Below are 20,797 nucleotides of genomic sequence, written 5' to 3'. Positions count from 1 at the left end.
CAGAGTCACAGAGCTACGAATGGGGTTTAAATGTGTGCCAGCCAGCCAGCCCCACCCCTGCCCCTTCCACTGCCCAACTCCCCCCGGATATTTTTAGCCATGATGATGATGAAGATGATGATGTGATGATGAGCCCAGTCAAATAACGTAACGGAAAGAACATATCCTCTCCTGCTACTGCAAGAGCCGCCGTGAAAAGAAAAGCCGTTTGTTTGTACATTTTCATCGCGCTCGTCTTCACGGAAAGCAGCGAATGAGATGAAAATTGAAATAAAATTTGCGTTCTGCGCATTGGTGGTCCTTACCGGCTCATCGCAGACAAAGGGTAGGGAGCATTCGTTGAGTGTGCTTGTGGGCTAATATAGCCTATAATACCTGTCTTTGATCTCATGATGCTGTTGTCACTTGATCGATTGTGATATTATCCTATAGGCTATTTATAAATTGTTCTTAATTTGTCCACTCATTTAGGCCTATATTGTCAACATAGCCTGCTGCCTGATAGTCTACTTTGACATTTCAAGAGCTCATAATAAGGAAGAACGCATAGTTATAGCCTAGATACAGGCATAATAATACTTTTACTTCTGGAATAATTACATTGCTACATGTGTTTTGTTTTTTATAATCATATTGATAGAGATTGGTATAGGCTACATGGCTGTTAAGCTGCATGGCTACATAACAGAACCTAATGACCTCATGGGAACAGTCTGTCACATGTTAGATTGTGTGTGTGTGTGTGTGTGTGTGTGTGTGTGTGTGTGTGTGTGTGTGTGTGTGTGTGTGTGTGTGTGTGTGTGTGTGTGTGTGTGTGTGCGTGTGTGTGTGTGTGTGTGTGTGTGTGTGTGTGTGTGTGTGTGTGTGAGAGTGCGTGTGCGTGTGCGTGTGTTTGTTTGTGTGCTATTGACCTTAGCTCATTTGCTGTGGACAGAAAGAAAATGTTCATACATTTTGGCTATAATTGTATGACTGGAAATTTATCAAATCCTATATTGTTTGGATGTGAAAATGCTTTTGAAAGTTAAAAACATTAGATTGTGAAACAAAATCTCAATTTTGCCATATATACCATATATAGGCCAGCTACAGTAGGCTATATTGGATTTACATTTTCTAGCCTGTGACTATAGGCCTGCAGTACCACTGTGAAACCCATTGAGAAATGTGTGAAGATGCATGTTCCTTGAGGTCAGGATTTAACCTTTAATTGAACCCACATTTTTCAGATGTTTCACTATACAAATACTATAACACTGTTGCTATGATACAGTCCTTCATGTCAGAGAAGAGTTAGAAAGGTTAAAACCCATTTAGACCTGGTGTAACCTATAAAGTTGTTCCTATGTCCAGCTTTTAGTGTCCACAAACTTTGTCCTACACAAACATTAAATTCCCATTGACAATGAATGGACAATTTTATGTCATAGTGTAAACACAAAGTAACACAAACATTGAAGACGAAGGTGAGGACGCAAATTCTGATTGGCCGGAACGAGATGATGTATGATGATGTACGATAATAAGACCGCCCCTCACTTCATACTTTGATAAACGACAATCCTCTCTGGTGTAACAAAACAATGTCAATGTGCTTCATGTTATTTGCAGCAGGGGTTCTCAAAGTGGGGTCCGGGGACCCCCAGGGGTCCTTGAGGGGTTCCAGGAGGTCCTCAGCATCAACATCAGTTCAACCATTTTAACCTGTATATGGTACATCGACTATTTTAAAATAGCTTATCAACAAGCCTGTGAGCTTGTTATTTTCTGAAAATCTTGAGAAAAAATAAGTGAAAACTTTGGAATATCTTTAAAATATTTCAACAGCACTAATCTTGTATGGGCATCCCTGGCACAAATTATTTTCAGATGGGGATCTGTGGCCAAATCCATTTGGGGGATCATTGACATGAAAATATTTGAGAACCACTGATTCACAGCAATTCTACATAGCCATATTTCTCTCGTTTCACAAAATATGCTTATTCCTGTAATGGACTTTGATTTTTTTTTTTTTTTAAAGGTCAGAGCAGCCCGACAACAACCACACTCACCGCAGTTGACCTTTCAAGTGAGGCTGGAGCCTCTGTGTCCTCAGTCGCTCCAACAGATGCAGTGGAGGAGCTGGAACATGATTCAGACAATCCAAGTTATCAAACCTCGGAATACCAGGACGGAACCACAGCTATATCCATGGTCGTCACCGGCGGCCACGTGACAGGCCTATCACAGACAGATACAGCTGACAGGAATGGGACGACCACAACCACTGGAATGTCTACGGATGCACATACTACTGACAATGCCGTTAAGACTACTGCGTCTGTCTTCTCTCTCTCAGGTAATCCAATGATTCAAATTTGATTTACTTTTGTTTTGAGTTTTTATTGTGCACAGTGTTTATTCAGTTATGATGGATTTTAGAATCATGCAATGTTCTGCACACAGCTAAACAATAAACACACACCTAAATAAGAAATTAATAGTCCAGAAACATAATCATTATAAATGTGTTGCAAACCATTCCGATTATGTTCTCATTTTCCACTTGACATTGATATTGTCTAATGTCCATGTTCCATAAAAGATACTGCATGTTCATTAATCCAGAACATTGTTGCTAGGTCCAACCATTCTGTTTAGTGGCTGCTGTAAAATCTTAAAATAAACTAGCCCACACTGTAAAACACTGCTGTAAAACACTTTGCAAACACAGTAGCTCTCCTCATGCTCAGCGAGATGACAGCATAGCACAGACATAGTGCCTCTTACTTCTCTTTTAGCATGGCATGTAACAGTATAGATTGTGTGATTTTACACTGTAAAGTAAAAGCACTTTGCTGTGTGTGTATATAGAGAGAATGGGCGCTGGGGGGCATGTGCCCATTCCCTATGTGGGGTTAGCGAAAGGGCCTTTCTGTGTGGAGTTTGCATGTTCTCCCCATGTGCCCTAGGGCAGAGGTTCTCAAGGTTTTGGGCTAGGGACCCCTGGAAATGCTTTGACCATATCTCACGCCCCCCGCCCCACCTCCAATACAAATTGACCGCTACAATAACCTTATAAAAATACATCATAAAGAAATACTGAAACTAGATCATTAAAGAAGGTAACTCCTCCTTCGTCAGGTGAAAAGAAGCGGCTTGGACACTCATGCATTGAAGTCAGCCTGTTGCTCTCCCCAGGTTGGCAGAGGGAGTGTAGCGCCCAGGAATACATTAGAATAGATAATTGACACTGGGTGAAAGAAATGGGTTACAAAGATCGTGGGATGAACATTTAAGAGAGAGAAAAATAGAGAGAAAGTGTGTTTACGCATGTCCGCTAGAGGAAAGACGTGTATGTTAACAGAGATAATAAATAATAAATATATAAACTCCTCTGTAGTGGTGTACAGGAATGAAGTACATTACTTTAGTACAATACTGAAGTAACTTTTTTAATATCTGTATGCTGCTGCTGGCATTATTTCCTTTGTAGTTGTTGGTATTGCTTCTTCCTCTGTTGTTGTTGAGTTTAAGTCACTGTGGTTGCCATGTGCGCGTCCTCTGCTTGCCTTTGGGCATGGATGCTCAGCTGATAAGGTTAACTCAATAAGATGAAATCCACGAGGTGGAACAAATAAGGATTTGTAAGACACTGTCAAGCAGTTACCATGTATCCCTTATTTTGGAGTGCCGTGTCATTCCACCTCAGTGGATTTAATCATTTTTTCCCCATCTACACCAAATCTATTTGCTGAAGATAGCCGATGCAAAAATTGCAAAATGCGATGTGTTGTGAGTTTTTTCAGTTTTTCCAGAATGGATGCTAGGTTTCATGTGGTTAAACAGTACCTGCTGAATCAACACTACCCTTCCATGATTTATTTCTGTGTAATTTTGAGTTATTATATAATAGAGAATAAATACTTTTCTAAATTCGTTTCCGTTTGCATTTTCAGATTCTCCAGCCAGCGCCTCAATGCCACCCGATGTAGAGACATCCACACATCTAAAGTACATTTCAACCACTGACAGCAGCGCTACACCCACGGGTACAGAACTTCAAGTTCAGACCACCTCTGCTCCTCCCTCTTTGATGCCTCCACTGCAGGATATTACTACGCCCCAACCTTCTACGCACACCAGCACTGAGGCTCCAACCCAGACCAACACCCACCCGCCAACCACAAGCCAGCCCCAGGCCGCGGCTCCCGCCTACCCCCCTGCCAGCCAACCTCGTCAGGAGGTGCCATCGGAGCTCAACATTGGAGATGACGGTACGGTGAAGGATAGTGTGGGATGGCCCTGTGTGCATTCACAGCTATAGGAAATGTATTTAAGAATAGGTTGCAGTTAGTAATGAGTATCTTTATTTTATTGAACGTCATCCTTTCTGTTGAGCAAAGTTTGTAACAGTACATGCTATATACCTTTGGCTTTTTGTTCAACTTACCACCCTCCTTTGTCATGTAGACTTCAAAGGGCCCCTGCAGCACCGTAGCTCCCCTCTAGACCCCCTCCTCGCTGGTCTGGTGTCAGTCTTTATTGTCACCACTGCCATCATCTCCGTCGTCCTCTTCCTGAAATTCCGGCAACGGACAGAACACCCGGAATTCCATCGACTCCAAGATCTACCAATGGTGAGTTAAAACAGCACAACTAGTTTCCAATACATGAGCAATACCAATACATACATTCAGCATCAACTTAGGCTATGTGTGATTTGTGGTGATTCCAAACCGTGCTTAATAGTTAAATGTCCTTCCTGTCCATGATGCTCTCTAGGATGATTTGCTGGAGGACACACCACTCTCCAGGTATTCATACTGATGGAGGTGACCTGCAAAACAGAAGCAGAGCAAACACCAAACAGCCATGTTGGATCCAGTTGAAGCCTTAGTTTAACTGGAGCCAGTTATATCCCCGACATGTGCCCTGCTGAGCAGTTTCCTCTTTAGTGCAATGGGAACATTGTTTGTTTTAGCAGTACCTCTATGGCTGGTATTAGCCATGGCAATGCACAGCACTTTCATGTGACACATATGGTCACATTGCCCCCTAGGGGTGATCAGATATATTGAGGATCCCCTGCTAGTTCAGATGACTCCAATAAACAACCTCAGGCCAAGTAATGTATTGTAACTAGGTTATGAGAAGTACAGAAGGTTATACAGAGGAAGGATTAACAGTGACATAATAAAATTGACCGTTGCTGAGTCTCAAAAATTATCTGGTAAGACTTTGAATGCACTCATCCCTGAGTTGACCAAATATTCTTTTCAAACCAAATTGCCTACAATTACAGGTTGTTGTAAAGCCAAGAGACTAGGACCAATAGGTATTTTATTCAGCTATGGGGAGCCAGACTACTACAGTAATGGTCATAAGAGACCAGATACTCAGGTCTCCAGGTCCAGCGTTGAGAGACACTGGCCAAGGTCTGAAATCCAAAAGTTTATGAATGTAAATCACTAAAGGAAGCCTTTTGTTTTGTTAGTTGAAAATTGTATTTATCTGACAATAAGGAATGCAAGTTATTTATTCAAAAGCCATATGCATGAAGAGAATAGACAGATCATTTACACAAGATCATTCAATTAGGTCATTTTTAAGCACTGTTACTAACACTAAATATAAACTTCCATGGATATATGAAACACAAAAATGGCTCTCTTGATCCCAGAGTGATGTATGTTTTGTAAATGATCCTTCATGGTGGCTGATATACATTTTAAGATCTACTTATTAATTTGGATGTTATAATTGAGTGGAATGTAGATGCTAATAATAGCTATGCTAAAAATGTCAATTAGATATATCTGCTTATTCGTAAATGTAAACATGTGAAGTTGATTTTTTTTTTAATAATATACTTAGTTCATGTTCATAAACTACAAACAGCATCAGGGTACTTTCAAGTATAGTGTGATCACAATAAGATTGTTAACCTAGAGTATTTTGCCTTCTGCAGATGTGCTGGAAGCTCTATTCTACTGCAGGTTTTACCTGGTGTTACTGTCAGTTTTACCTACGGTCAAGTGCCAACAGTGATTTATGATTGAGTTGAAAAGTGGACTGAAGTGAATGTTTTATGGTCCGGTTCTTTTTTCTATAATAAAACATTTTGAAAGATTATGTAAACCCTACGGTTTGTGATCATACAGAGGGAACTTCATACCAGCCGCCTTAAAAGTGTTTGCTTAGGTGACATGGCATTAGTGCATTTGAGATTGATGGGAGTCATGAGTCAACAGGATTATAAATCAATTTGTCTTGGCAAACTACTGTACAGTATATTGCAGTTGAAAGAATTATAGAGGCTAATGAGTAAACCACACCCTACAAATACCATAAACAAAGCAAACAGCTCCACCTACACATTACATATGTGTAGGTGGAGCTGTTTGCTAAAGAAATGTAAAAAGAAAATAATAATAATAATAATAATAATAATAATCACAACCCCATATTATGTAGAAGAAATAGACTTTAATACTCTGCTGTATCATTTTACTCTGTGGACTGGAATAACTTGCCTGGAACGTGTCATAGTTGAGTGCACATTTCTCCATAGCAGTAGATCATCATAAATATTAACAATAAAACCCTAACCCTAAAGTAGTGCATGAATTTCTTTACACCCCAAGTGCTTTCTCTTATCTGCAGTTCCTTCATTTAAAGCAACTCTTACAAAAATATGCTCTCAACATCCAAAAATGATTCTGAATGAAATAAAAATAAAATCCAGCATCCAGCCCAGCAGGACAGAATGTGTGTGTCTTTTGTCACCTTGTGACACCTTTTAAACCTGTGGATAGTTCAAACCTACCATTTTGGTAAAGTCAGTGGTATGATGGAAACATGTGCAAGCCAGCCTTGCCAGGAGAAGATGGTTGAATTAAGAGAGATATTTTCAAAGAGCTTCTGGGTAATCTAAATTCAACGAGATGACTCCAACCCCTGCCTCAGAAAAGATGTACTGTAAGTGATGGACATCAGAGAGAATGAGAGAGAAAACATAAGGTGTCCATATATCCATATTAAACGATTTTGGAGACCCTCACAGACCAGGTACTACAGGTAGTGGCTGTTTAGCAGAAAACCTGCTAAACGAACGTGGGCACCATCCCAGCAGGTGACGGCCAAAATTGAGTGTGGTCAGCATCAATCCAAGCATGGCAATGTTTCCAAATGCCCCCCGCCTCCTTTTCTTGGGATCTGATTGGGACAGGTAAAAACATAATAATGACAGTCATTAAATGTTCTCTTTGTTCTGAAAACATACACATTTTCAAAAGTTTTAAATGTATCTCAATAGTGCCTGGTACAGTTTGTGAAGCACCACAGACAAAAATAAAATGTCTTATACCTCCTGTGGAATATCCATGTGCATAGACCTCTCTTGATACAATCCATACAACCCCGAGACCACTAGCAAAACGCTGTTACAAACACAAAAATGCCACAATAACGTGTCAAAATAAAGCACTTTCTAATGTCACTGATTTACAAGGATTTGACATGAAATGAAATGCAAGGACTGGACTGAACTGAACTCACAGGGCTATTCAAGCCGCCCACAGCCAGGCAGAAAAGGAAGGCGGGGTATATCTCCAGCCTAGATCAAGAGAAGAGATACATTTTGAACTTTGCACCACTAGCATACAATACATCTGTCGCAGGCCCTATACAGACTGTGGAACCGCATTCCCCTCCCTATATATTTGCACCTCCATTGAATCCTTTAAACATTTATACTTAGTGAACTAAACTAATACTGAATTAGTCCCACATACTGTATAACATCAATGTTCCACCGAATAGGAATGCTATGGTTGAATCAGGTTGATGGTGGTTAAGTCCAGGCTCAATGCCCTACTACCATTTGAATCCCACTAGTTTGGATGATTTGTATTATCGTTTTCTTTTATTGATTTTACTGCTGGTTGTTTGTGCATTTAAGCTTCATGTCTATTGTTGGACTTGTTTAGGATTTTTGTATTTATGACTCTTGTGAATCACTTTGGTCAAAAAGAGTTGTTTCAGTTACTTACGTGTTTTGGTGTGAGCGCTGGATGCAGTTAAAGATATTTCCTGTGTCTGGGTCATCGCTGTACATCTGAGGCAGCTGTCATACAAAGAACGACAAAAGGCTGTAGATTAGTTTACCGTATTAAAATGTTATATGGGTGTCTGTTTTTTATTCAATTAAAATTTTCATCTGTATATTATATATTTTAGATAAACTACTTTTTTAAGGGTAAGCAGACCGTTTGGGACCAAGTTACTATATCCGAGCAACATCATGTGAGGTTTAGGACAGTTGAATTGTCTTTATAAAAGGGCAGCATAAACCAAAGCTTTAGCTTGTGTCAGTGCAGAGCTTAGGCTATATAAACTGTTTGAGTTACACGGCCTGAGAGAGAGATGATGATGACTAATTCATTCCATTCTTACGGTCCAATTAAGTCCAACCCCAAATCACTTGACTTGACTCACATCGACTTTGTACTTCTTCCGGGCCTTTCCGACTTTCAATGCCAAGTGTCCAACCATGACCATACTGGCCACGCCCGTTATCACCACAAATCCATACTCCTTAGAGAGCACCACCATCCTGTCACACCTGAAAAAGAACATGGCAGGCAGAACTCACACTGTAGTTTCACGTGGTGAACATGGCGATACACTTTATTTTCTAAATGATACACTTCAAAATAATTTAAATATTATATTCTTAGTAATAATAATAATAATAATTGTTTTTCAAACATCTAAATCCCTTAAGAACTTTCCAGGTCGAAATGTTAGTATTCATTTAATAAATGAATCTGCATCATGGCTATGATGAGTGTGCACTGTGCAGCCTTTTTCTTTATAGACTTATTTATATTTACCAAGGTCAGCAGCAGCACCTCAATACTGCTGTGCGTAGGCTACTTGGCAGAACAATAGCCTTGGATCAAAACTATCATATAGTTTATCGAGTCTGATTTTTACTTTCTAGCTATATGAAAATGTCAAAATCCATATATATATATATATATATATATATATATATATATATATATATATATATATATATATATATATATATATATATATACATACACATCCATGATCGTCTTTATTTATTAAAAGGCTAGAAGAACATATTAATATTAGCCTACAGTTAACAGTTACATAACGCAATGAATTGCATGGTCACGATCACACAACGTAGGCTACGGTTAGAAGTAGAAGTTTTAAGAACTGAAACAGTCGAGAATACCAGGAAATGAATTGCTACATATAGGCAGCTAGCCAGCTATCCTACATATGTGCATTTGCGGAGAAATGCAAGCAATATATATTTTATTGCAAATATGAGACTTACCTGTTTCAGTGAACAATGCTAAACGAAAGTATTCGACTTGTTTCCACAGTCCTTAACTAACTGACGTCATACGACATGTATATATTATAAACAGTCTCAGGGGGCGTGGTCAATATGTTACTCGAGGCGAGGTTAGCCGAGGTTAATGTTACTAGACGACGTGATTGGGATTTGCAATGAATCATATACGAAAACTGTCGTCGCAAGTATGCATGTGTGTGTTGAAATTAGCGGATACAGTAGGCGGGCTCCAGACAGGATATGATTGCTTGATTGATTGAACATTTTATTAACAGTTTACCACTTAAAACCCCAAAAGTACGGTCTAAATAGTTAATACTCATCTCATACTAAGGTCACATTCTCACCTAATACTTCGGTAGACTCAGATCCGTATGGGCGGGGAAAGGGGATACTTGCATATTTAATTGGCTGCGGTTTGCCTTCACACTGTCATTCGCAGCGATTGGAAACGCAGCAGGGGGGACCTTTATCAATGTGTTCCGTTCATAAACTATAGCCTACACAGTGAAATCTATGGTGATAAAATTACACTCATAACGTGCATGTGTCGTGCCGCCTGGGACCCCCCCCCCCCTCTCTCTCTCTCTCTCTCTCCGCACGCAGCCGCCACACACTGTTCTTTTGGGCATGGAGGCACAGCGCTGCATGAGCGCACTGATATAACTCCCCAGTCCCACACAGTGACAGCACTCCATGTTTACGGCACGCACAGACAGACAGACAGAATATTATGTAGGCTATAATACACTGCAGTGTTTTTATGTGTTTTCTTAAGCAATTGATTAATGTAGCCTACACGTCCTCATTTCGATCAGGGCTTCAGTCTCCTTATTCGACCACGTCTATCCACAGTAACGGGACATCTTTGCGCTGCGTAAAATATGCCTTAACCGTCTCCAACTGTGTTCAGCTCCTCACCCGCCACATTATGTTTGCTTCATTTCCTTTATTTACTGCGGATTGCATTCACACCTGCACCGAATCGTAGTCAAGTGTGATTCGAAGCGAAGCGAAACCCACGTTTTTGGACGGAGTAAAATGCGGTTATTTGCTGCGCATTAGGATTCGAATGAGCCTTCACACCTGCCAAACGAAGCGCACTTTCTGACAATGGGCAGCAGGATTCGTTTTAATCGCAGCAAAGCTCTCTGGTATGAATGCGACCTAAGTGTCTAGATCAAGTGGACTTTTGCATAAACAAATTATAAAGATGAATGAACTAGATACAGTGTCCCTCGGGGCACAGGTCTCCACTAGGGGCCAGGGCAGGTCAGGTTGTGGCCTCCTGGTGGCGCTATAATAGGCCAATGTGAAAAGAGTGCAATTTCTTCTTACGCCTTAATGGATGGCAATTGGATGATTTGGCATTTTGTTCCAAAAATGTGTTTCGCAAAAATCCACCTAGACAAAAGGTTAGCTCTGGTCCTTAAAGGGACATTTCACCACTGGAAGAAACTGCAGTGACTCAATGTTAATAGTAGGCTATAGGCTACAGCCTACTATTAACATTGAGTGATCGACTGCAGTCAAATAATATATTATTTGTAGTAGGCTATTTGTAGTAGGCCTATAAAACAGTAGCCTGGGTAAACCCCTCCCCCCTGCACAGATTATTCATTCTGCCCGAAGAAATGGATATTATAATATTCTGTCCATATTCTGTCCAAAATCGCTGATCCAACCAAAATGCCCATGGTGGTGCCCATGGGCATGTATGACAACATGGATCTATATAGTATAACATGGACTAAGGCAGACCGCAGGCAGTCAGATACAGATATCTCCATATATGGACTTAAAATGGATACAGACAGACAGAGTATAGGCCAGTTCCCCAGTGCCCCCATGGGCCCGACGCTGAGCTGTCCATGGTACTGAAATAAAAATGTATAGCTAGCTAGTAGCTACTAGGGGTGTAACGATACATTTTAACAGTGATACATATCACGATACATGATAGTAGCCTACATACATGGACGATATTGGTTAATTACGATACGATTCAAATATTTAAAATCGATACAGTATAACTATTTAGCAAAAACATGAAATCTATGTGAAACAGAGCAGGTTTATTAAAGGGAAACATTATGGATATAGTAAAACCACGTGCATGCAATCACGCGCACGCGCACATGGATAGATACATACAAAGACAAACAATACGATATGTTGAGTTTCCATTTTGATACACTTTTCTTTTACTAATTCGATTTCAATGCAGTTTATATCGTTTTACCCCTATAGCTACCATGACTTTAAAGAGGAGTGCACGTTTTTGTCTCATCGAGGACACTCCTGCAGGGCTAAGAGCATGTAGTCAAACAACTTAAACAAGGTATATAAAATAGAACAAACTGACAATTATGTCACAGATAAAATTTAATTCCAGGTGGAAACACATTTTACCATTTTGTCAAAATGCATGGCCGCAACAACCCGATCCCAAAAACTAGCTAGGAGATGTAATGGGCCATTACTCTCCTAGTTTTTCCAAAGTTATACATTTCTCTAAATACTGGTTGTAGTCGCTAGTGCCCTCTAGCACCCTACAAGGGAATCACGTTAAAACTGCTATAATGACCACAGCTACCAGACAGTGACTAGACAGAAGTGGAGCCAAAATACATTCAAAAAGCAAAGTTATATACACAGTTATGACTTCCTATTTCATTTTAAGTACAGGTACCTTAATTTTAATCACTGGTCGATATTAATATTTTTATTCCCAGCATTATTCCCAGTGTTATTATGAGGTATGTTCAACTGTCCCGCCTTTTATGTTGCTGCTCCAACGTACGGTCAATTACTTATTTTTTCTTTCTTCTTTTTTTTGGTGCAAGTTTGCTCACAAATTCACAATCCAATTATCCACGTCTTTGCTTCAATCGCTGTGGACATTGATCAATTACATTTTACAGGCTACAGTTAATCTCTAGACAATAAGTCATAAAAATAAGTCATTTTTGTTGTTTGCAAATTGCAGCCTACGCACGCCCCACCCTGCAGGCTGCAGCCCTGCTATGCGTATGAGGAAATGGGACGCAAATAATGTCAACGATTTGCATCTGTGTGTGTGTGTGTGTCTCTCTCTCTCTCTCTCTCTCTCTCTCTCTCTCTCTCTCTGTCTGACACGCACACACACACGCACACGCACGCACGCACAATACACACACGTAGGCTTCATTTCCCGTAAACTTTCATGGACTTTGAGGAACAACAACCCCCGGTGCCGCCGTGCCGGTCTATTGGCGCTGTAAATAACATAGCATAGCATACTCTCTCGCGTCGACGAATCCATAAAGTTTCAGACATGTTCCTCAGGTGGTGTCTTCGTGGAGGGATACCATTTATCTTTCATATTTATATGTTCATTCAACTTGGGATCATGACGTCTATTTCTGGTAAGCACTGGTGGTGGTGTGGTGGTCAGTAGACACTGAGATGAGATGCATGTTAATGAATAATCTATATAAATTTATCCTTTCTTATTGACGTTCGTTTCATTTAGGAGCGGAAAGTGAAACAGTCCGACATTTCGACTGTCACAACGACTATTACAAGACGTTTTGTCAGTTTACACCTTCAAGTGACCACCCAAACTGTTCAGAATACATTCTGGACATGTACGACACAGAGTGAGTATCGATACTATTGGCTATACGAACAGAAAGAGACAGACTATTTCAAGGATAAATTTGACATTATTTATTTACAAATCATGAATTTACAAATCATGAATCATGAATTCATGAATCATGAATCATGCTGCTAATCTGCTTGTGTCATTCACAGCTCAAAATCGGATTGCAATTTTCAGTCTGAAGAGGGTTCCGTTTCTGAGTGCAAATGCTCTTTCAAAATGATCCTCGTCATCTATACCACGCACAGTGGAACTCTCATGAGAGGTGACCAACAGCTGGCATCCATGGTCATGGACGTCAACCAGACCTGTGAGTTGAACTTCACACTGACTGCAGTCTATGCAAAAATCCTTTACATGAAGATATTAGATACAATGATAAGAGAACTGTCAGTCTGTCACTGTGGAATGTAGATTGTGGAAGCAGTGTGGTCAAGTATAGGCTACTTACATGCACAGTCCCAACTGACAGGACACATAGACATATTCTTGTTCATATAGTTTGCATAATTCAATGTGGTGTTACTATCACTTGGTTAAAGAGTTCAACAAAATAATGACCGGAAAGAAGCTGTTCTGGAATGGGAGGGGTGGAACAGTTTGTTAGGGGTAGGGTGGGAGGCATCCTTGATAACAGTCACACTAATAGACTTATTAGCATATTTACAATTTCATCCAATCAGGAGAGAGAACAAAGGTCATTTAACAACTTCAGACTTAAAATACCTTTAATTGGAAGGATAAACCTTCCACGACCATGTCGTTTTCGAGGGGGTCCTGAACATACAATTTACAATACACAAATACAGTAACACAAATACATCCATACGCAGACAAAAGCTCTCTCAGGAGGACTATTTAATCCCACCCCCCCTCATCACCCCAAAATATGCCAAAATATGGAGTATATGGAGACATCAGAATGATGTCAGAGCAGGCCAGCTCCATATATGGACCCTGGGCAGGGGTCCTGTCCAGAGCCCGGGCAGAGGTCTTTTTGGGGCGGTTCTGGACAACCGTGGGTCCAACTGACTCGACACCGGCCACTGCAGACATCATTGCACATAAAAACCACACCAACGTGCTCACAACGTGTCAATGTAGATCGGCTAGTTGAACTATTAAAATGTTAAAAAAATAGTAAAAAGAAGTTTAGGGTTAAGATAGGGCCCTATAATGTCCTATAGTATTCTATAGTGTTCAAGTTCCTATTTTGTCTGCCATTTTATTTTTTGTTTCATCACTTCCCATTTCATGCGTTGAACACAACTTCCCGTTTCATGTAGAGAACTGAAAATAGTTCTCTATACTGATTGCATAATAGGCTCTGTGCATAACTGTAGTCTAGTAGTCACATTGTCAGAAGGCGGCATAATGTATTTTTCTCCAGTATCTCCAGTTTAAAGAATTGCAGATATGGGGAGACCCCTGTTATTACTCAACACTTAGCAAAAGGAATATAGAGCTATCTGTATGCTATCGCTTACGCCAGGGCTCCACTGGGCGCGTCTGCGGCGCGTCTGCGGCGCGTCTCCGTCAGTGTCGGGAATGTGCCCTTTTAATCAATGGAGGGTGGCTCCACTGCCCGCGTTGCGTCGCGTCTCCGTCACCATAAAATTGAACCGGTTCGTTTTTTGACGCACGCACGCGTGTCGCACGCGTGACGCAACGCGCCCAGTGGAGCCCTGGCGTTACACATCCCTTTAAGTTATAAGCCTGCTTAACCCAACCAAGACCTGAGGCCAATTCTACAAATTAGGGGTGTAAAGATACATTTTAACAGCAATAGGATACATATCACAACACATGGTTGAAGCTTTATTTCAGCTTACTTGCATCTTGTACTTGTTTCCATTCTCCACAGTAAAGCCCAAACCCCCAACTATCACCTCAGTGAGCAAAACAGAGAATGGGAATATTGAGGTCACATGGAATAAAAACTACAAAGGATATTCCTCCGTCATCCAAGAAGATTTAACTACTCTGGTGATCTATCGCAAGAAAGGAGACAAGGTATAGTCAACATCACACAAACCTTCCAGACTTCCACTAACACAGATTCCCAAACTGTGGGCCTGCTAGGGACCATTGGTGCATATTGCAAATAATTGGCAAAACACTAAGATGATATGGATTTAATTGTGATAAAGGTGAGTAGCAACTTAAAGTATACTTTAATACTTCCATTGAGACATGGACTTACTATGTTAGTTCCATCGTTTGATCATTAAAATAAATGTGCTCTGAAAATGCATGCATGTGAACACTTTCAAGATTTTCTAGAGGGCCCTGATCCAGAAAGGGTTGGGAACCACTGCATTAACTCATAGCTTTCTTATTTGTGATATTTGTAATAGTCTTAGTGATCACAAAGAGACCTGCTTTCTTGGTTTTAGATACAGAGAAAAAAACAACCTTACAATACTACCTTTTGTTTGTATTAGATCTCTACACCTGTGAATGTCTCGTCTTCAACATCATCTTTGGAAATTCTTGGGAAAACCCTGGAGCCAAACGCAGACTATGTGGTCAGAGTCCAGAGCTACCTGGGATTGAGTAGACGGTACAGTGACAGCAGCGATGAGTGGAGCTTCACAACTGGTAAGTACCTGTCACTGCAGTCTGAAGGCCTGCAACTATTTGTTATTAGTCAATTACTTTTCGATTGATCGCATAATAATAGCATAATCGCATTATAATAGTTACTAGCGGATATTAATCTATCCATCTAAAATATATCTATCTAATTGAGAATGAGAAGCATCTATTGCTTTTTATTTATATATCAACGAATTGCAGTAAAAATAATCCAATTGAAATTTTATAATTGACTACAAAATGGTTAATTTGCTGACATGCAGCAGCAACAGCAGTCAGACACAAACGCACTTAAGTGTGGTTGTGTTTTTCATGTCAGTATTGCTTGGCATCTGAGCGGTGCCGAATCTTGAAGTTACTACGCATCTGGACCAATCAAGGTTCTTAACAGTGTTATATGCCTCACATACACCCTTTCACATTGAACTGTATGTAATGCCATCGCTGCTATTCCAAAGCCACCTCAGATACATTTTTAAACAATTTTCAGCAATGGGATAATAATTGTTTCAGCGGGTAGATATTGTTGAGCACCCCTGGCCTGGAGGATGCCACTCTAAAAACACTGTCGCTCCAAAAATGTATTAGTACATTATATTAATTTAATTTCTAATTGGTCTACTGTGACACTTCTTTAATACTGAACTTCACACTTCACTTCGATATATTGACTTGAACTATTCTCCGGCCATCCATTATTCAAGTTTTAGACAACCCAGGAAATAATTTTGTACACCAACAGGGTACAGACTTTATAGTTATAGAATATTGCATTTTTCATCATCAACAGTAAGTGAGAACATACCGTACAATGAGCTGACTCAGGTGTAGTCTGTTTTGAAATAGCAGACGGGTCATAAAAAAAAGAAACTCAGAGGAGCCATAAATGGGTCTCTGTTTTTTGTGTGTCGGTCCTGATTTGACATTGTGTTCTTCTGTATTTTACAGCTCCTTCATATCACAACCACCTGGTGGTTCTCGTTGTCAGCCTTTGCATTGCTGTGGTTTTTGTGATCGGCCTGGTTTTTGTCTGTTATGCTAGGTAAGTCATTCTGTCAATAGTGAATGTTTTACAGTGGGTAGACAGACATAATCCACACACTGTCACTTCAACACTGTTAGCATTTATAGGAGTATATTACCCTAGTGTGTGTGTGTGTGTGTGTGTGTGTGTGTGTGTGTGTGTGTGTGTGTGTGTGTGTTTTGCATGTTTTCGTGCTGCTAACCACCTGCGCTAGGGCTGTCACGATCATATGACATTTTACTTACTTACGATTAATTGTGGTTTGATGATTAATTGTGATTATCAATTTTATTCTGTGATGGATGTATTGCTCTACTGATTGTAGGCTCAAAGGAAAGTATTGGGACAACATTCCCAAATGTCAGTCCATATTATTGACCATGGGTCCAGCAGAGCACAAGGTGAGTCTTTATGCTTGCAATCTAGATTAGAGTTAATTTCAAAACCATGATATGATTGTATGATGTGAAGTACTTTGAATTGTATAAAAAAGTGAATGATAATAATAATAATTATTGTTATTTTTATGCTCCACCCTATTACAGTTACTATTACAGCCTCCGCAAGAGATCTTGTCCTCTGTCTATCTTGACTTCCCGGTAAAGGATCCAGATGAATGGTTAGTACTGTTTAACAGGTGTATCAAAAAGACCGCCAGTTAGTACTTTAAGGTAACCACTTAACCCATTAATTAAGACTTGAGGCAGATTCTACAAATGCTTCTAAATCAGTAGTTCTCAAACTTTTTCGTAATTCAAAATTATTCAAAATATTTTCAAGAACTTTAACTTTTTTAAATGGCATGGATGCTCTAAACTTTAAACTGGACCTGAGTTGGCTCTGTACTTGGACCACTTTTTTTCCCTCTTCACCAAGTGAGCTTGTAGTTCAGCTATTTTTGGCTAATGTTCCCCACAGAATATGGATGCTGAGGTTAAGTATTAATTGTACAAGTGTGACTACTAATGTATGACATGTGCTTAACAGATTACTGTATACAATACCTCATTATATGTCAAATAGCAAAAATAGCCGGCTAATTTCGCTTGTTGTGGGCTTAAAGATTGGCTATTATCAGCGAATGTTCACCTACAGTATTATGACATGCCCAGAACAGGGATGCTAGGGTTCATGAGGCTAATGTTTCATTTCATTACATTCAGGTCTGGAAGTGACACCAGTGATGGGAACAACCGGGAGAGCTGTGGAACCCTCACAGATTCGTCCTTGAGTTATGCCAAAACGTTTTCTGACAATGTCAACATCATTGCCGATGTTCAGGCAGCCCTGCGCCAAGCCCTCCCCAACCTCACCCTGCCTATGACTTCACCAAACAATGACAGCGGTTTGCTCCCCGCCGACTACGAGCTCAACAACTTGAGCCCGACGCCTGGCTCATTGAGTTACAACAACCAGACCTACGCCGTTCTCCTTTCCGGCTGTCCAGGTGAGGTGATCTGTGGCAGCGATGAGGTGCAGATGCAACCAGAAATATCTTGTGGTCCCGTCTGCCAGCTTAGAGAAGGGGACATTTCAGTCAACACCTGTCCTGATCCAAAGACACTAGTTGGTCGGATTTACAGGCAACAGGGCCTCGATTTAAAGCTGGGTCTACCGTCTCCCATGCAAACAGACCTTTCATATCAGCCGTGCGATGTATATTCTCTGAGTATTTCACAACCAGAAAATGGCAGTTTGACCTCGAGCTCAAGTGACAGCGATGCGTCTGTGTCTTCCAATGTCTCTCCAAGTGCAGAGTCTGGCGACGAGAGCTTCAGTGAGGCAGTCAGAGGTGGAAGTCACACACCGCCGGGGAAAACAACAGGCATGAACGGTGAAGAGACTCAGAGGTGTGGTGGCCGTCTCCTGAGCTTTCCACCAGTTGACATGGACTATCAAGCCTGTCCAAATCCTGTGACACAACCCGATATGTTGTTTGGAGGACGGAGTAGTGCTGCTGACCACGGTGACCTTTTGGACAGTTTCAAACGCATCCCACGGTGACCCTCATTCCCTCAACCCTCATATGTCACTGGGGTCAGTGCCTCCAAATGTTACTGCCAACGTCCAGCATGGACAAGGGCTTCTTGAACTTGACATGCCCCATGATCTGCCTACTGCCCTCTGGAAGTCGATAATAGTTACTGACAGTTGTTATCACAGCGTTTAACTTCACTGGGAATTATCATTCTTTTGCGAGAGAATGAGCCAACCAGGTGCTCACCTGACCGGAGATGCAATAGGCAAAAAAGTTAAAATACTGCTAGTAAAACGTGCTCCTGCTCCTGGATCAGATGGGACAAAACATCAGATAAAAAATGGGCGATCCAGGCACTCAAAGTTAAAAGAGGGAACAACGCCAACATGTTTTGACCTGAATCGGTCTTCATCAGGGCTAAATGCATTCTATTGCAATTTGTAGTGTATGCAGTGTTGCAATAGAGAGGAGTTGAGCAATAGGGACAAGGGTGTGAGTTCTGTTTAAAAACGTATTATTAAGCCTGGCTCTCTGCCAGTAGCTGGTAGCTGATCTATCTACATGCAAGCGAGCTTGAACACCAGCGTTCATCATGTCAGCATATACATTAACCAGGGTTAATGTGGTTAAACTCATGACACAGTTGATACATGGTTTACAGTATGTGTGATGTGTTGCCCAAACACATTTTGAATTGAATTATGATATTGTACATTTAAAGATTTGTAATATAATGAAAGTTGGATGAAAATGGATTCCAATTATTATTTGCATCTGTAGTGTAGAGGAGCAATTTTTGATTGTTCTTTTATTTTTTATGTATTTCCTCAAAATGTTACTGTGGACATTTCTGCTATTTTACCTTGGTTATAAGTTACAACACATTTAACCCAGACTAAAGACTGTCGCTGTTGTGTCAAATTTGCTACAGAAGTGCAGGGGCATTGTTACAACCTTTCACCACTAGATGTCAGAATGGACTTGCAAAATATCTGAATGCCCAACCTGAAAGACAGATGTGAGGATTGAATTAAGAGACCATCCCCTGGCAGGGATGCTGAATGTAATGTGAATAAATGTATTGGGTTTAGTAATGCCTCCGTACCTTTTGTTACACAAGGAGTACTACAGCATTACTTCATTTCACTGCGTTTCATGTGAATGAGCATCCATCCAATAATATCTCAATAATGTCTCTCTCTCTCTCTCTCTCTCTCTCGTGGATTGCCAGTGGCACATCTGTCCACCTCCTCCATCTCACTGTGTCTGAATCAGCACTTCAACACCTACACAGAGAACCAGGAATAGATTCCCCACTCATACAGCGGGTAGTGGAATGAAAAACAACGTTACACTGACTGAACACGTCCCATCCCATAACAGAATCCTACGCTGGTTGCAGTGGGACAGTTACAGCTCATCAGAGCTGGCCTATTTCTTAGCTTGTTGAAAAGAATACCAGCACTCACGTTGTATCCTGGAAGGATTTTTGATTTATTTTGTTCCCCCCAGCAGCAAACAACAACAGTGTGGACGTTTCGGCCCGAGGGCCTTCCTCAGCCTAAATCTAGATAATAGCTGGGTAAAAGAGGACCTGGGTGCCATGCACAAAGCGGTCCGGATGCACCAAATGTTATATCTGTTTACCTCATACAATACTGTTGCATCATTATTTTCTGTTACATAGTTTTTTTCAACAGGAAGCTTGGTATTATTTAAGACAAGAAACAGTACACAAAAAAGAACACAAATATAAAAGTATCAATATATGGTGTATATTAAGTATATAAGATCCATCTTGGATCTAAGCACTATAGACAAAACTTGACCTGTGCAGTTCTCTAGGACCCCTCTATAAAGACAGACTCAGATTTGTTTTAACATTCTAGGAAAGATAATAGAAAAAGTTAATAAAACAAACATCAAAGTAATAACTGTTAATTGAACCCTCTCGGGTGTTCTATTTCTTAGGTTATCATTCACAAGACTGTATAGTTTATGGACCAAGAAGACACTGCAAAATCCTGAGTAGGCCTATAGCCTATCATTTGAAAGGTAGGGTTGGTGAGATGGTTAGGTTAAAAGGTTAAAGCACTATATTCTGATAGTAATCGTTGCTATAGACTAGTGTTTGTTCAGTCACAGCTAGGGGTCTCCCTGTCTCCAGCTCTG

The 20,797-nt window shown here is 40.6% G+C and overlaps 4 protein-coding genes across 5 annotated transcripts in view; 3 read left to right on the top strand and 1 right to left on the bottom strand.

Annotated features, from left to right (window-relative positions):
* The window catches only part of LOC310870883 (3',5'-cyclic-AMP phosphodiesterase 4C-like), a 287,386-nt gene that overhangs the window by 238,634 nt on the left and 27,955 nt on the right, over positions 1 to 20,797 (top strand). The gene's annotated exons all lie outside the window — the stretch shown is intronic.
* LOC310870896 (uncharacterized protein) lies at positions 64 to 6,115 on the top strand. Of its 2 annotated transcripts, none has more exons than XM_083782259.1 (5): positions 64 to 325; positions 2,024 to 2,341; positions 3,942 to 4,259; positions 4,465 to 4,622; positions 4,768 to 6,115. In XM_083782259.1, exons 1-5 carry the CDS (start codon positions 259 to 261, stop codon positions 4,810 to 4,812), a joined length of 906 nt encoding a protein of 301 aa, XP_083638385.1. In that variant the 5' UTR covers positions 64 to 258; the 3' UTR covers positions 4,813 to 6,115. The 2 variants fall into 2 exon arrangements, with proteins under 2 accessions (XP_083638385.1, XP_083638384.1); XM_083782258.1 differs by having other exon boundaries at positions 68 to 325; positions 4,456 to 4,622.
* mgst3a (microsomal glutathione S-transferase 3a) lies at positions 6,452 to 9,454 on the bottom strand. Its single transcript, XM_083782261.1, has 6 exons — positions 9,359 to 9,454; positions 8,482 to 8,608; positions 8,037 to 8,110; positions 7,543 to 7,600; positions 7,352 to 7,424; positions 6,452 to 7,200 (listed from the first exon to the last, which is right to left on the bottom strand). The coding sequence occupies exons 2-6, from the start codon at positions 8,596 to 8,598 to the stop codon at positions 7,043 to 7,045; spliced, it is 480 nt and encodes a 159-aa protein (XP_083638387.1). The 5' UTR covers positions 8,599 to 8,608; positions 9,359 to 9,454; the 3' UTR covers positions 6,452 to 7,042.
* Positions 12,570 to 18,651, top strand: LOC310871173 (uncharacterized protein; the record flags this gene model as incomplete). The annotated part of the gene is made up of 9 exons (XM_083782662.1): positions 12,570 to 12,786; positions 12,894 to 13,020; positions 13,178 to 13,335; positions 14,890 to 15,038; positions 15,470 to 15,626; positions 16,572 to 16,665; positions 16,973 to 17,048; positions 17,929 to 18,094; positions 18,404 to 18,651. Exons 1-9 carry the CDS (start codon positions 12,696 to 12,698, stop codon positions 18,649 to 18,651), a joined length of 1,266 nt encoding a protein of 421 aa, XP_083638788.1. The 5' UTR covers positions 12,570 to 12,695.

The sequence above is a fragment of the Protomyctophum parallelum genome (genome assembly GCF_964188405.1).
Source record: "Protomyctophum parallelum genome assembly, chromosome: 14".
In the NCBI taxonomy this organism is placed as follows: Eukaryota; Metazoa; Chordata; class Actinopteri; order Myctophiformes; family Myctophidae; genus Protomyctophum; species Protomyctophum parallelum.
Note: the sequence above shows the minus strand (reverse complement) of the source record. Positions and strands in the feature narration are given on the sequence as shown.

Coding starts and splice junctions, on each gene's coding strand:
- LOC310870896 (XM_083782258.1), top strand. CDS start 259: ATGAAAATTGAAATAAAATTTGCGTTCTGCGCATTGGTGGTCCTTACC. Junction 326..2,023: donor CGGCTCATCGCAGACAAAGG/GTAGGGAGCATT, acceptor TTTTTTTTAAAG/GTCAGAGCAGCCCGACAACA. Junction 2,342..3,941: donor GTCTGTCTTCTCTCTCTCAG/GTAATCCAATGA, acceptor TTGCATTTTCAG/ATTCTCCAGCCAGCGCCTCA.
- mgst3a (XM_083782261.1), bottom strand. CDS start 8,598: ATGGTGGTGCTCTCTAAGGAGTATGGATTTGTGGTGATAACGGGCGTG. Junction 7,425..7,542: donor TGGGCGGCTTGAATAGCCCT/GTGAGTTCAGTT, acceptor TGTTTGTAACAG/CGTTTTGCTAGTGGTCTCGG. Junction 7,201..7,351: donor ACATGGATATTCCACAGGAG/GTATAAGACATT, acceptor TGTCCCAATCAG/ATCCCAAGAAAAGGAGGCGG.